Source organism: Austrofundulus limnaeus, unplaced genomic scaffold (assembly GCF_001266775.1).
Source record: "Austrofundulus limnaeus strain Quisiro unplaced genomic scaffold, Austrofundulus_limnaeus-1.0 Scaffold42, whole genome shotgun sequence".
NCBI lineage: Eukaryota > Metazoa > Chordata > Actinopteri > Cyprinodontiformes > Rivulidae > Austrofundulus > Austrofundulus limnaeus.
The window spans coordinates 1,157,077-1,169,707 of NW_013952444.1; the positions used below are offsets into that span (position 1 = coordinate 1,157,077).

Genomic DNA, 12,631 nt, shown 5'->3' on the forward strand with positions numbered 1-12,631 from the left:
CAGTGAAATATATTTATGTTTGTGGTTGTAATGTGACAAAATATGGAAAAGTTCAAGGGGTATGAATACTTTTGCAAACCACTGTATTTTTAGTTTTATAATGTCACCCTCACTGACGAAAAGGCCCCAATTCAACAAACTTGAAGTGGCCCACAGGCCACCAGTTGATAATCACAGTTGTTGCATGTTTTGCGGCTCCGGACACATTTTGCAGCATAGTCTCTTGTTTGTAAACCTTTTTTGTCTGAGCTCCACAAGTAAATTATGACAAACTTTTATCTAACATTTCCTCACTTCAATGGACTGAAACTCCCTTAAAACCACTAGACCTAAAAATGTATGTTTTTCAAAAAATTCCAAGTGATTGCAACATTCGGTCACACATTCCCAGCCCCACTTACCACTCCTCCTCTGTCCCCCTCCATAAACTGGACAATGCGAGCAGAGTTCTTGTCCCACAGGTAGATGTGACCGCAGTCACTGCCGCTGACCACAAACTCGCTGCATGGACCGTAGAAGTTCACACCCTTTACTGAAAAAACAGCAGAGTCCGAGTTAACAAAAACTCAAAATGACACTATTATTAATCTAAAGTCTGCAGAGTAAGGGCCTTACCTGTGGCATTATTGCGATGTCCCTTATATCTCCTGCGATAGTCTGCCCCATCACTGTGGTTTGCATCAAACAGGTAGATGTCTTCATCATTATAAGTAGCAAGGAGTTCTAAAAAGACAGAAAGCATGAAACGGGTTTTAAAATTTCCCTTTAGCGCCATGAAGCCAGAAATTGTCCTGGACATTCAACTATTAGACAGCTGAGCTTATTGAGGGACATCGATTTGACTCACTGACATAAGAGGGGGAAAAGGCTGAAATTTTAAATCGATACACAAAGTAAACATCATCTAGAGATCTCACAGTTTTCAACATCCTCTAAAACCTGCCACCAACTGTGGAAGTGAACACACCTGTGCCGTTGTGGCTGTACACAAGACAGGTTATGTTCGTTTTCGACTCGCTGGAAACCAGATGTGAGGGACAAAACTTTTTCAGTACGCCGTTGTTCTCATTTTCATCAATCTTCCTCTGGTCGTAGATCCTGAAGAAAGCAAGATAAAACAAAAGTGATTAAAAAAAAAACATTCAAATGCCACACGCTTGGTTTTACACAGAAACTGCAGCAGAGTTCATACCTTACATACTGATCTCTCCCACCTACAGCAAACTGGTGTGTTTTGGCTGGGTTGACAAAGATAGTGTATAGACCAACTTTTTTTTCTCCTTCCTTCACAACCACCAGTTTACTGTCATAAAGAAAAACAAAATACTTTAAGAGTTTAAATTGAAGAAAACATAAAAACACAAGAAAACAACGATGGTATAAATAGGTATTTTCTAATATCTAGAAATGGCAAAAGGAGAACTATAACGAAGAGGAGTTTAAAAACCCTGTTAGTCATTTTGAGTTTGGGGAAATACTTAAGCTCAAACTATAAAAAGCTAAATTGTCAGCATTAACTTTTCCTTTAGCTCATTCAGTTTGTCAAAAATAAAAAAAAGGATGTTATCAAAAATACGTTCAAAATAAATGCACCATATGAAACGGAACAGTTTAGTAGGGGTGCAACAGTACATGTACCTGTATCGAATCGTATCGAACAGTACTTTAGGTTCAATACACACTTGTATCGAACAATACAGATTTTTAAAATTAATTTCATCAACTTGTCTTCTGAAGATGCTCTGTGTTGAAGGATCAGTGGATCTGTGTTCGACTACTCCACCTAGGCTGCATTTTTGAGCACAGATCCACTGAGAAACTTGCTGTTTCAGCAACATTTAATTTAAAACTGTACTTTTGAGGTTAAACAACTGTTCATAATTAATTTAAATAAATTACAAGTTAAAACGGGCATGGAAATTTCTCTTTTTTGTATCGAGAAAATATCGAACCGTGAGACTAAAGTATCGAACCGAATCGTGAATTTTCTATATCGTTGCACCCCTACTGTTTAGATATGTGACAATTGCATGAGTGAATGAGGAAAAAGAAATGGCAGCTGCATTTGTTTCATCAAAGATAATTATGAAACAACAAAGTTAAATTTAATATGTGTGCCTGAATGCACAGAATCCTTTGAGTCTGCCAAAATAACAATATACAAAGTAAATTTCTGATAAAAATGTACTTTTTAACTAGGTTTTATAATGATTTTAGCATGAAAACTTGACTCAAATAAAGCTTTAAAGGAAACATGCTTTTAAATCCCTTTTCACATTTAAATCATTCAGTTGGGGTCTATATCAGGTGGTTTGGTCTGAGCTCCTCCTTATTGTAACTCCACAAGCCTCTCTCTTTTCTGAAGTGTCTCATATCAACTCGTTTTAAGGCTGTCTCTTTAAATCCAAACGAGGCGCTTCACTCCCCGCCCCCTTCCACCTCTAGAGCGGTGCATTCTAGTTTGATAGAGTTTTTTTTAATATTATTAAAAAAGGATGATTTATTTCTGACCACAAGTTTTGCCCTACATAGACCCAACATGAAAGGACTTACTTGGCAGGACGATCCATACGCAGGTCGATACCAAACACCACAGCGTCTTCTCCAGCTGACAGAAACGAACAGGGCGAGTCTGGGTCCAGAGCCAGCTGATTAAAATAATAATAATAATCTCATGAGAGACTATACAGTAATGTGCAAAAGTCTTGAGCTACCCCTCATTTTTTTAAAAATTCATTGAACACATTTTCTAATTTTTGAGCAAACACGCTCACCTTGTGCGCCGCTCCTTTATGCTGCGCCACCCGCTTTGTGTTCTTGCACCGCTGCGTGGCAGAGAGCTCAGCCACCCTGATCTGACCGTCACGGGCGCACATGGCCAAGGTGGAGTCCCCACTGTGAGGCAGAAACTTTGCCTGTGGAAACCAAGTTCACAGAGAATACTTATCTTGCAAAACACATTTTCATTCTCTGTTTTCAGTTTTTATCATTTTGGATTTTAAAATAAAAACAATTTCTTCATCTCCTGTTTTTTTCCAATTCTAGTTGCAAAGATTTTATAAAGCATAAATGGGGAAAAAGGACTTATTTGCCCCAGGTTCTAAGGATTTTTCATTGCCAAAACATTACATATTTTATTTGCCCATTTATCAGGTAGAGGGAGATTTGATATATAAAGTTTAGTATCTTCATTTTTTTTCCTTGATCACCGTAATTGACAAAAACTTAACTCTAGGAAAAGAATTCTTAAAATAATCATCACTACCTGGAAGACATTACTCTTGTGTCCGCTGTCAAACTCCAGCTCGGCACGGCGGACGGCCCAGTCCCAGATCACCACTCGCAGGTCGTCGCTGCCCGATGCCAAGCGTGTGCCAGACGGGTTGAAGTGCAACGTGTTGACACAACCCGTGTGCCTCTCCAGGCGCCCCTGGAGCTCCAGCCTCTGCACGAGGCCACGGGAGCCACACACGCGCCTGACGAACTGGTGGGAGTTCCGACCGATCTCCCTGGAGCGCAGCGAGGGCACGGCCTGCCACACGGGGCCACGCAGGTCGTGGAGCTCTGCTCCCAGCCAGGACTCCATAGCCTCTTCGTCATCCTCGTCGTCGTCATACTTTTGATCCCCTTCGTCATCGTCGTCGTCGTCGTCATCCTCCGAGCTAGAGGAGTGGTTGGTGCCACCGCCGGGTCTGTTTCTCTTCCGAGCTGCCCTTTTCGCACCATCTTTCTCTTTGGCTCTCTCACTCTCTCTGTCACCATCCTCAGTTAAAGAAAACAGTCCACTGCCATCCATGCTGTCTGTATCTTCGTCCTCATCTTCCCCTCTGTTTGTCCCCCTTTCCCCTTCCACATCTGGCATAGGTTTGTCTCCAGATGTCTCTGTTGTTTCTTTGGGAGCTGAAAATTAAGAGGAAATGGCAAAATGTTAATTTCGGGACAGTAAAGATACACGGAGGAAAACATTGAAATTAAAATATGCAAGGGATAAAAATACAATTCACTGCATCATGATTTTTATAAAGCCTTTAATAATAATTAAATACTATATTTTAAAATAAAGCTTGGTTTTAACAGTTTCACACAATCCTGGTAACAATTTGATCAACAAAAAGAAGTTTACCGTCTTCAGAGGAAGACTGTGTTTGTCCCTCTTTGCTTCCAGAAGCATCCTCCTCTTTGTGTTGATCTTCTCCAGGCTCCTTGTCTTCGGAGCCACCTAATAAACCCAAACATTCTTGATGACGAGCTCTCAAATATATATAAAAAAATACTATGAAACTTTTACAGCTACATTATCTAGCACTGAAACTTTACCATTAAGCACAGGGGATTTGCCGTCATTCTCTGCCATTCTTCTGTCGCTTAGTCCTGCGTCGTCCCAAAGTAGAAACTACAAGGTTGTTTTTTTACACACACACACACACACACACACACACACACACACACACACACACACACACACACACACNCACACACACACACACACACACACACACACACACACACACAAAGAAGTTCACTTATTGGCCAACCACACGAGCAAAACAAAGTGACCTGACATAAACTGCGCAGTGTAGAACAGCTAGGTAACCTAGCTGTTAAACTAGCTGTCAGGCTAATAATATGATATTTACATCGCAGTTTCTAAAGTCGTAAAATAACTCTCCTGTTGGCCGATTCAGTGGCCCCACAGTCTTATTTGTGGTGTCCAAAACTGTCCTCTGCAAAACTGCGTCTGCTCAATTACGCGACGCTGGTTTTATAGAGTTAAAGCTACCTAGCATACCATGTGTAGCTAACAATAACAAAAAAAACGAAACTAAAACACACACAGCTGTTTAGTTCTGCTAAACAAGCTGCTTTTCTAAATACACACAAGTGTTGTTTTCGATTGCTAACTAGCAAGGCTAGCGTTACCTCTACTCGAAGGCCCGACGAGGCGTACTTCTTAGTTTAGTCCTAATCTTTATTGCAGATTTGTTTCCCCCACCTCACCGCTCAGCGAACGAGCTAAGTGCCTCAACTAGGACTTCTCTGACGGGAAACACTCGACATGGGCACGGCGTGCATGAAGCTTTTTGTTGTTTTCTTTGTAAAAAGTACAATCCGAGCTAGCTGCGCTCACTCACACAAGGTTGTCTGCTCTGTTTATGTTTTGACGGTCCGTCTTTTTTTTTTTTTTGGTTCTATTTCCGGTGTGTAGAGCTCGCCCGTTTTGCGCATTTATTTATTTATATTTTCAACCGGAAGTTCGCAAAATGCAACAACAACAATAATAAAAGTAATATTAAAATTATTATTAACATTTTTCGTATTGGTTTAATCCTTAATTTCATTCATATTTGAAACAAAAAAGTCAAACAGCAAAATAAAACTAAATGAAAAATTTAACATTAATATTAGAAAAAAAAATTCTACACTCTAGCTAAATAAATTGAGCAAAACACTAGCCAAAAAAATGTTAAAATGCTAGCTAAAAGGCAAAAAGTAGCAAAAGACTAACTAAAAGTAGCAAAAAGATACAAGACAGTAACAACTAATGTAATGGTTAAAAGTAGCTAAGGCTATATAGCTAAAGTATATAATACACAAGCTAAATGTAGCTAAAGGCTAGCTAAAAGCTTAAAATAGCCAAAATGCTGAAGCTAAAGTAGGCTTGGAAGGCAAAAATAGTACAATGAACAACAAATTTCAAAGGATAAAACAATGTTTTTGAAGGAACTGAAGAGATATGAGCACATTTTGTTTAAAAAATACAGCAAATTCATGTACAAGTATAAAAAGTTACAAAACCAAAATACACAACACCAACTTATTTTGAAAGTTTGGACTTATTGATCTGTTTTGGTTTAGTTGTTTGTTTGGACCAGTTTGAATCAGGAGATCCTCCTTTTCACTTGAAACGTTTATCTTCACTTGTAAAACGTGAAAGGAGCCACAAGTGCACTGAAAATATCACAAGGAAACAAAATTAAATTAAAAATAGTTTGAACTGTAAGATCATACACTTCAGCAGGATGTGGTCAAAGGTTGCACCTCGTTTGTAATTGGGCTTTAATGGTAGAGATTCCCAAACAACCTTTATTAATCATAATTATTAAAACAATTAACATGTAATCAGCTAAGGATTTGTTAGACAGACGACTAGAAGGCCAGTTAAATTACCAGTTCAGCTGGTGAACAAAGTCTCATTTACTTCAGAATTTGCATCACCTATATGCAGAGTAAAGATGCAAACAAATAAATGTATATAGATGCTTGTTTTATTATTTTATCGTTTCTTACATTCCTAAGTTTATTTTTTAAAAGTTTTCAGCATAGCCTTTGTGCACAATGAAGTTCATGAACCTGATCGGAGTCTCCAGAAACATCTGGCTGTCTGACTTCAGCTGTGACGTGACGACCCTTTGGCTTCCTTCCTGTGTTTATATCAGAGGCTCTTCAGCAGTGACTGCTGCTGGACGATGACTTTCTCTGTTAGATATCTTTATCCCTCGCCATCTCATGACAGTCAAACATAAAGATGACAGCTTCCCAGAAAACATGCCGCAAAGATTAGTCACCTTCATGGGATATTAGTAGGCCTAATGAATGAGAAACTAGGAGGGAACCATTTCCTTTGCACATACCAAAATCTGTGCTAAATGCACCACAATGTTCTTATATTGATGGCTTATTTCACCTTGAATTAAAAATTTGTTAGCAAAATTTGTGCCATGATGCCACCTGGCATGTTTGTTTATACAGAAACAGCCAAAGTGACTGAAAATAGGTCAAACATTATTTGTACACAGAATAAGACCAGCCTAATAGGTCAGTCATGTGACTTGTCATGGTGGTCGAGCGGTCATGGAGGTGGGACCCACACGGGAACAATGATGAAAACTTAGATTGAACTCAGATGAAGTTTTTTTTTTAATGGTGGCACCAGCCCACAAATGAATCACCAAACATTTCATTACATTGGTTTGTTTACAGGTGGATCTATATTGGGGGAAAAACCATTTCCAGGGGAAAAGAAAATAAGACAACCTGCAAAAAATACGAAAAATATAACTTAAATGCATGCATTAAATACAAATAAAATAACAATACAAATATTTACAAACAAATAAACTGAATATGGTTCATTTGAATCCAATAATTACTTTAGACTTAACATAAAAAGTACTGTTTTGCCAAAACACCCCCCATTTAACCATTACTGTTATGGTACGGTCCCAGAACCAATAAGTAATGCCCAAACCCCCAGGGAATATTTTGTCTGTGCACACCTGTTGGAAAATAGACAATGACTGAGGTAAGTATCTGCAAACAATGAACATTATAGTTTAGTCATTTTAACTGATGCTTTGTTGTGATTACAATTTAAATCAACAACTTAAGGAAACACTGAAACACAAAAAAGGTAAAGCTACCAATTATTGTTTAAAAGAACGTCCATCATTAAACAGAGGTGGAGGCCTCCGTTTTCAGTTGTCCCCCTCTTACAGTGCAGCTATTGCCAGTATCACTCCACCCCCTGTTAACAATARGTGTTAATTAGGTGTCAACGATAGCCATGTGATGTGAGTATCAGTCACATGGAGGCAGTGCTTAAAAGCCTGAATTTTGCCTGAAACTCTCAGACTGAAGAAGTCTCTTGGAGGAGAGACGAAACGTTTCATTAGAGAAGAACCCGTCCAGAAGACCTATACAATTTTTTTCTTTTTGATTTTTTTACCTGGATTACTGAGATGCAACAGGACATAGTTTGTTTACCTTTACAAAAGGAATGTCAATAAGAGGCCTGCCAAAGTAAAACAGTTTAAACTCAATGACTGTGTTATTTAATTTATCAATGCAATTGTGTTTTTTACTGCCAATTAAACAACTTAAACATAAATGTAACAGTGACTCATTGTCACATGACTCCAGCTTCCAGCAGTTTTAGCAGATTCAGCCATGTGCTTTGTTTACATTGAGTGTGGACCTGCATTTCAATGTTGCACTAGATATATCTGGAAAGCCATGCTTAACTCTTAAAACGGCACTATTTGATAACATGTTTCATTTTTTTCATGTATGATTTCAGTTTTATATCTTTTAAAGGAGGTTATTGCCAACAAATTAGTGATATTTATTGCTTCCGGGTTGTGAGGAATCACAAACTGTTAAACTAAATATATCATTAAATATTGTTCTGATTTTAGAAATCGGATGAGATGTGCCTTTGCTTTTATCTTTATGTAAAAAAAACAACAACAAAGCATTGGACAATAATTTAGCAGCTTTCTGATGACAGTTAAAATAGTTTGTGTCTTGAAAGAAACAGTTTGCAGCACTTATTTTGGTAAATTCTGCAAGAGATGTTCAACACGACCTCGGCGAAAACACAGGAGGAGGAAGGGGAAGTTCAGTCAGACAGGGGGGTTTCACATCATGTGCGCAGGAGGGAGGCAGTTTTCATAAAGCTGCAGTCGTCCCCCCACCCACAGTCAGGCGGTGCTGGGGTCTGGAGCGCAGCGCGCAGCTCAGGGAGCGGCTTCTGCCATGACTTAAAACAAGCTCCAAGTTGGTACGTTTCTGCTCCCGGCCAGCTGTTCACATCTGCAGCGGAGATGGAGTACTGGAGGCAGTGTGCGGTGTGGCTGATCGGCTGCAACGTGCTGCCGGCGAACCACCGCGTCACGGCGGACACGGCGCAGGTGTTCGACCTGGCGCAGACCCTGCGGGACGGGGTCCTGCTGTGCCAGCTGCTCAACAACCTGCGACCCGACACCATCAACCTGAAGGAGATCAACCTCAGGCCGCAGATGTCACAGGTACACCTGTCAGCTCAAAAAAAGCTGCTCACGTTCAGGCGTTAATGCCAATTTAATGCGCATTATTATTATTTTTTGTTTATTTTTGCATAAACAAGTGGTTCTGTTCTGCACTAACCAATGACTCATGTCTGGTTTGTGAAGGATCAAGAAGATCAACAAAACAAACCCAAACTGAATTCCAGTTTGCAAGGTTCATGTTGGCACATGCATCTCCAGCAAAAAAAGTAACACTCATACACTGTTAAAGTTAAAAAGTCTATTTGGGATTTTCTTTCTTCCTCTGTTGCTGTGATTTTAGTTTTGACTCTTAAATTGTGAAGACTTATTGACACTAAAAACTGCTGGGTTTAAAGCAACACAGTTTGTAACTCAGCTGTGGGTAAACTTTGGCTTGAGCAGGTTTAAACCTAACTGGGTTGGGTAATCCGTTTGACCCATTTTGTTCAGTTTTCAACATTAAGTTGAAATTTGCTGAATTAGAGTTACTAAAATTTGAAGTTATAAAGAACAGTTCATTAGGTTGGAGCTAGTTAGCTGGTGCTAACCCGGGTTAGAGTCAGCTTACTGCACAAACTAATGTTATTTGAGGAACCTTATTTTCATCTTCTTGCAAGTTGTTTTAGCATCTCTCTGTAGCTGTACCAAACCCGAGGTCCAGTCAGTTTTGATATAAACTGTAAAACATGAGTCATTTAACCCAACTACTGGGGTTTAACATTTTGAACTAATAATTGGTAAAACCACAGCAGAGTGTTATCAAACTAACCCAGCAGTTTTTAGTGTGTATCAGAGTCCAGGAACTGCTTTTGCACTTTGCCAGAGTCACTAAAATCCATACAAAATAACTTCATTTATAATAATTAGGATAATTTAATTAAATAACATTTATAATAAGAAAAATACACTTTTAGTGCTTTCATTTTTTTATTTTAACTCCCCAAATTGCAAATTGAAGGTCTCACATGAGTCATGCTGGATTTCCCTCAGCCTGAGAAACTCAGTAACTCTTCTCGCCGCCACTGGAGAGATCTGATAAAATCCTGACTTTGATCCGCCCGTTGGTCAGGAAACTTACAATTTGGGATTGAAATTGAAGCCAAATAACTAACTAAAATAGTTGGACATTAGGTGACTTATTCTTTTCCCGTTTCCTCTAAAACAGCCTTTTAATATATTTTTTTCTTTTGTTTGGTTTCAATCACTTATTCCCAGAAATAATGTTCAGATGAACTAAAACAAAACAAAGGTAGATGTAACTGAAGCAGATGTGCGACAGGATGAGTAGTTGAGGCTTCCAAAATATTCACTAATAATTTCAAACGTCTGTTTGAGCAAGACTTCCTGTGCACCATGCGTGCACAAGAGATTATATCTTATGTGCTTTTTTTAAGAATTCGACAATCCCGTACTATTAAAGGACCCTCTGTTTGGACACAATTGAAGGACTAGATGTAAAATAACAAGTCTTCTTCAAAGATTCCTCCATTTAAAAAATGTTCACACAAACTGCCACACATAATGTTTTATTATAATTTTTTTGCCTTAATTTTTTTTAAGGGGGGAACTTTATGCTTGCATGATCAGATTAGTGTTTATGAATTGCAGTGGTCAGTCTGCTCCGTCAGTGGAGTCTTCTTGTCTTTTATCTTCTTTACATGAAAGCAAGTCTGGAGTATAACAGGCCAAACAATGGAGTCTCATGGCCTGCAGCTGTAGGCCATATGAGTACGACCAAGAAAGCCATGTGTGTCAGTGAGCTCCAGATTTGTAAGTGGCATTTTCATTGTCCCCTGCTAAGCTATGATCTTAATGGAAACAGGGGCTTGAAGGGAATAACTCAGAGGGCAGGAACGCAGCGTGCTTTTGCCAAAAACGTGGCATGTTCTGCCAAACATTTTGAACCTTGTTGCAAATTCCAATCTATAGATTATAAGTGAAATCGTGCCAACTATTTTATCTGCGTTTTGTCCCTGAAAGGACAATTTCTAGTATTTCTGATGCTGCTAAATTAAAAAAAAAGCTTAATCATGAAAATAAAATATACCAAGATGCAAGGTTTTCAGAGGTAATCCGAGTCCAGAGATGACATGCTTTGTTCTACCAATATGTGAAAAAGAAAGTGTGCGTCGGAGACGTGACTGGATTCAGAAGTAAGAGGCTGCTGCTGCTGGTGCTGCTGGTGCACAGCCATCATGTTCAGGCACTTCCTCTGCAGACTAACACGGCCCCAGGGGCCGATGGGGGCGATTACAGGCGTCTCCACGATGAGCTGATGAGATTAAAAAGTAGCCTATCTGTTTCTGAGAATCTGCATAAAACTCAGTTTTTGCTGCAATGTGTCACTTAATCACTATTTAGATAAGTCATTTAATATTTGTTTGAAAACTCACATAGGCATTTTTTTTTACAAGTCCAACTTCTACTGCAAATCCCAGCCCAACACCAGCGGCTTGTTGTCTGTCACAGACCTGTGTGTTTGTCACAGAGAAGTGACACCAGAACAGAAGGTGGAAGGTTTGGTTTCTCACGGCTAAACTTTTACATTTCACTTTCAGTTTTCAGGGCTTGCGCCTCACCTTCACTGTTTTAAACATAATGCTTGTATAGTATAGCAGCATTACTTTACTGATTGTAAACCCAAATGTAATGTTTTCTCTTCTAATTGGTTTGTTGGTCTGTGTTCAAACAGATGCTCTGATTTTAATTGCAAGAATTTGTTTTTTTTTAAAGTTCAGTTTGTTTTTGTTAGTCACAAAGTTAAATAAGCCTCAGTTTACTGGACTGTTGTAAGTGCTTATCAGAATCTAAGTTTTTAATGAATTCAAGTTTTTATTATGTTTTGGTTTTGGAGCATGATCATTTATGTGTTTGTGCTTACATACATATTAGCATTTATTTGAAAACGAAGTATTCTGTATGCAGTGGTGGGCACAGTTCCCCTAAAGCACAAAAGCACTAATAAGGGAACTAATTTCTTGATTAGTGCTTTAGGGATTTTGCTATTTTTAAAAATTCATTAGTGGATTAGCACTTGCTAAATTTATAGGCTAAATTTAGAAGCACTAACTGAAGTCTTTAAATGTTATTTATCAACATTATTGTTTACAGTTGAAGGTGAAAGCTGTCAAACATTTTGTTCATTTTTGCGTGCCACTTATCTACAAGGTTACATGTCAAATCAAGGCCAGCGGGCCAAATGTGGCCTGTGGGTGACTCCAATTTGGCCCACCAAGGGCAGTAAGTGACAATATTCTGCACACAGTAAACATTGTCTCATGTTGACTTTGAGGAATTTTTCATGTGTCAGCTGGATTATATTAGTGCTTTAGAATTAGCTTTTGCTAAAATTTTCAGTGTGTTAGTGCTTTAGAATTAGGGGACCTAAATATTTGAGTTAGTGCTTTAGGGTTAGTGCAACTAATATTTAGATTAGTGCTGCCCACCACTGTGGCAATACAAATGCAAACATGCTTTTATTAGCATTACCATTGAATATAGTTTGCATTTTGTATAATTTTTATTCTAAGAGACGTCGTCTTTGATCATAGATGTATTTTTGATGTTCTGTTTCTCCTTCCTACACACAGCTGTGGGAACGTGCTTCACTTGTGGTGTGCTGAGATAAAAGTAACGACACAAAGAAACAAAACTGCACTTCTGACCAAAACTGTTGACAAAATAAAACTATGTGAAATAATTGTGTTTTAAGCTGTTTTAACTCATTAATATCAAAGTAGGATGAAAATTTAAATATTTTCTTTCTTTCTTTCTTTCTTTCTTTCTTTCTTTCTTTCTTTCTTTCTTTCTTTCTTTCTTTCTTT

The 12,631-nt window shown here is 38.6% G+C and overlaps 2 protein-coding genes across 2 annotated transcripts in view; one reads left to right on the forward strand and one right to left on the reverse strand.

The window, feature by feature from the left end:
* The window catches only part of dcaf8 (DDB1 and CUL4 associated factor 8), a 10,579-nt gene extending 5,403 nt beyond the window's left edge, over positions 1–5,176 (reverse strand). Inside the window, exons 1-10 of the mRNA XM_014007483.1 lie at positions 4,921–5,176; positions 4,318–4,393; positions 4,124–4,219; positions 3,266–3,900; positions 2,775–2,915; positions 2,554–2,648; positions 1,193–1,303; positions 968–1,098; positions 616–723; positions 402–532 (exon numbers count right to left, since the gene is read on the reverse strand). Coding sequence (XP_013862937.1) covers positions 402–532; positions 616–723; positions 968–1,098; positions 1,193–1,303; positions 2,554–2,648; positions 2,775–2,915; positions 3,266–3,900; positions 4,124–4,219; positions 4,318–4,354 — 1,485 coding nt within the window. The 5' untranslated portion in view covers positions 4,355–4,393; positions 4,921–5,176. The remainder of the gene's footprint in view (positions 1–401; positions 533–615; positions 724–967; positions 1,099–1,192; positions 1,304–2,553; positions 2,649–2,774; positions 2,916–3,265; positions 3,901–4,123; positions 4,220–4,317; positions 4,394–4,920) is intronic.
* Positions 5,177–8,469: 3,293 nt separating this feature from the next.
* LOC106516896 (guanine nucleotide exchange factor VAV3) overlaps positions 8,470–12,631 on the forward strand; it is a 63,043-nt gene continuing 58,881 nt past the window's right edge. Inside the window, exon 1 of the mRNA XM_014007485.1 lies at positions 8,470–8,807. Coding sequence (XP_013862939.1) covers positions 8,604–8,807 — 204 coding nt within the window. The 5' untranslated portion in view covers positions 8,470–8,603. The remainder of the gene's footprint in view (positions 8,808–12,631) is intronic.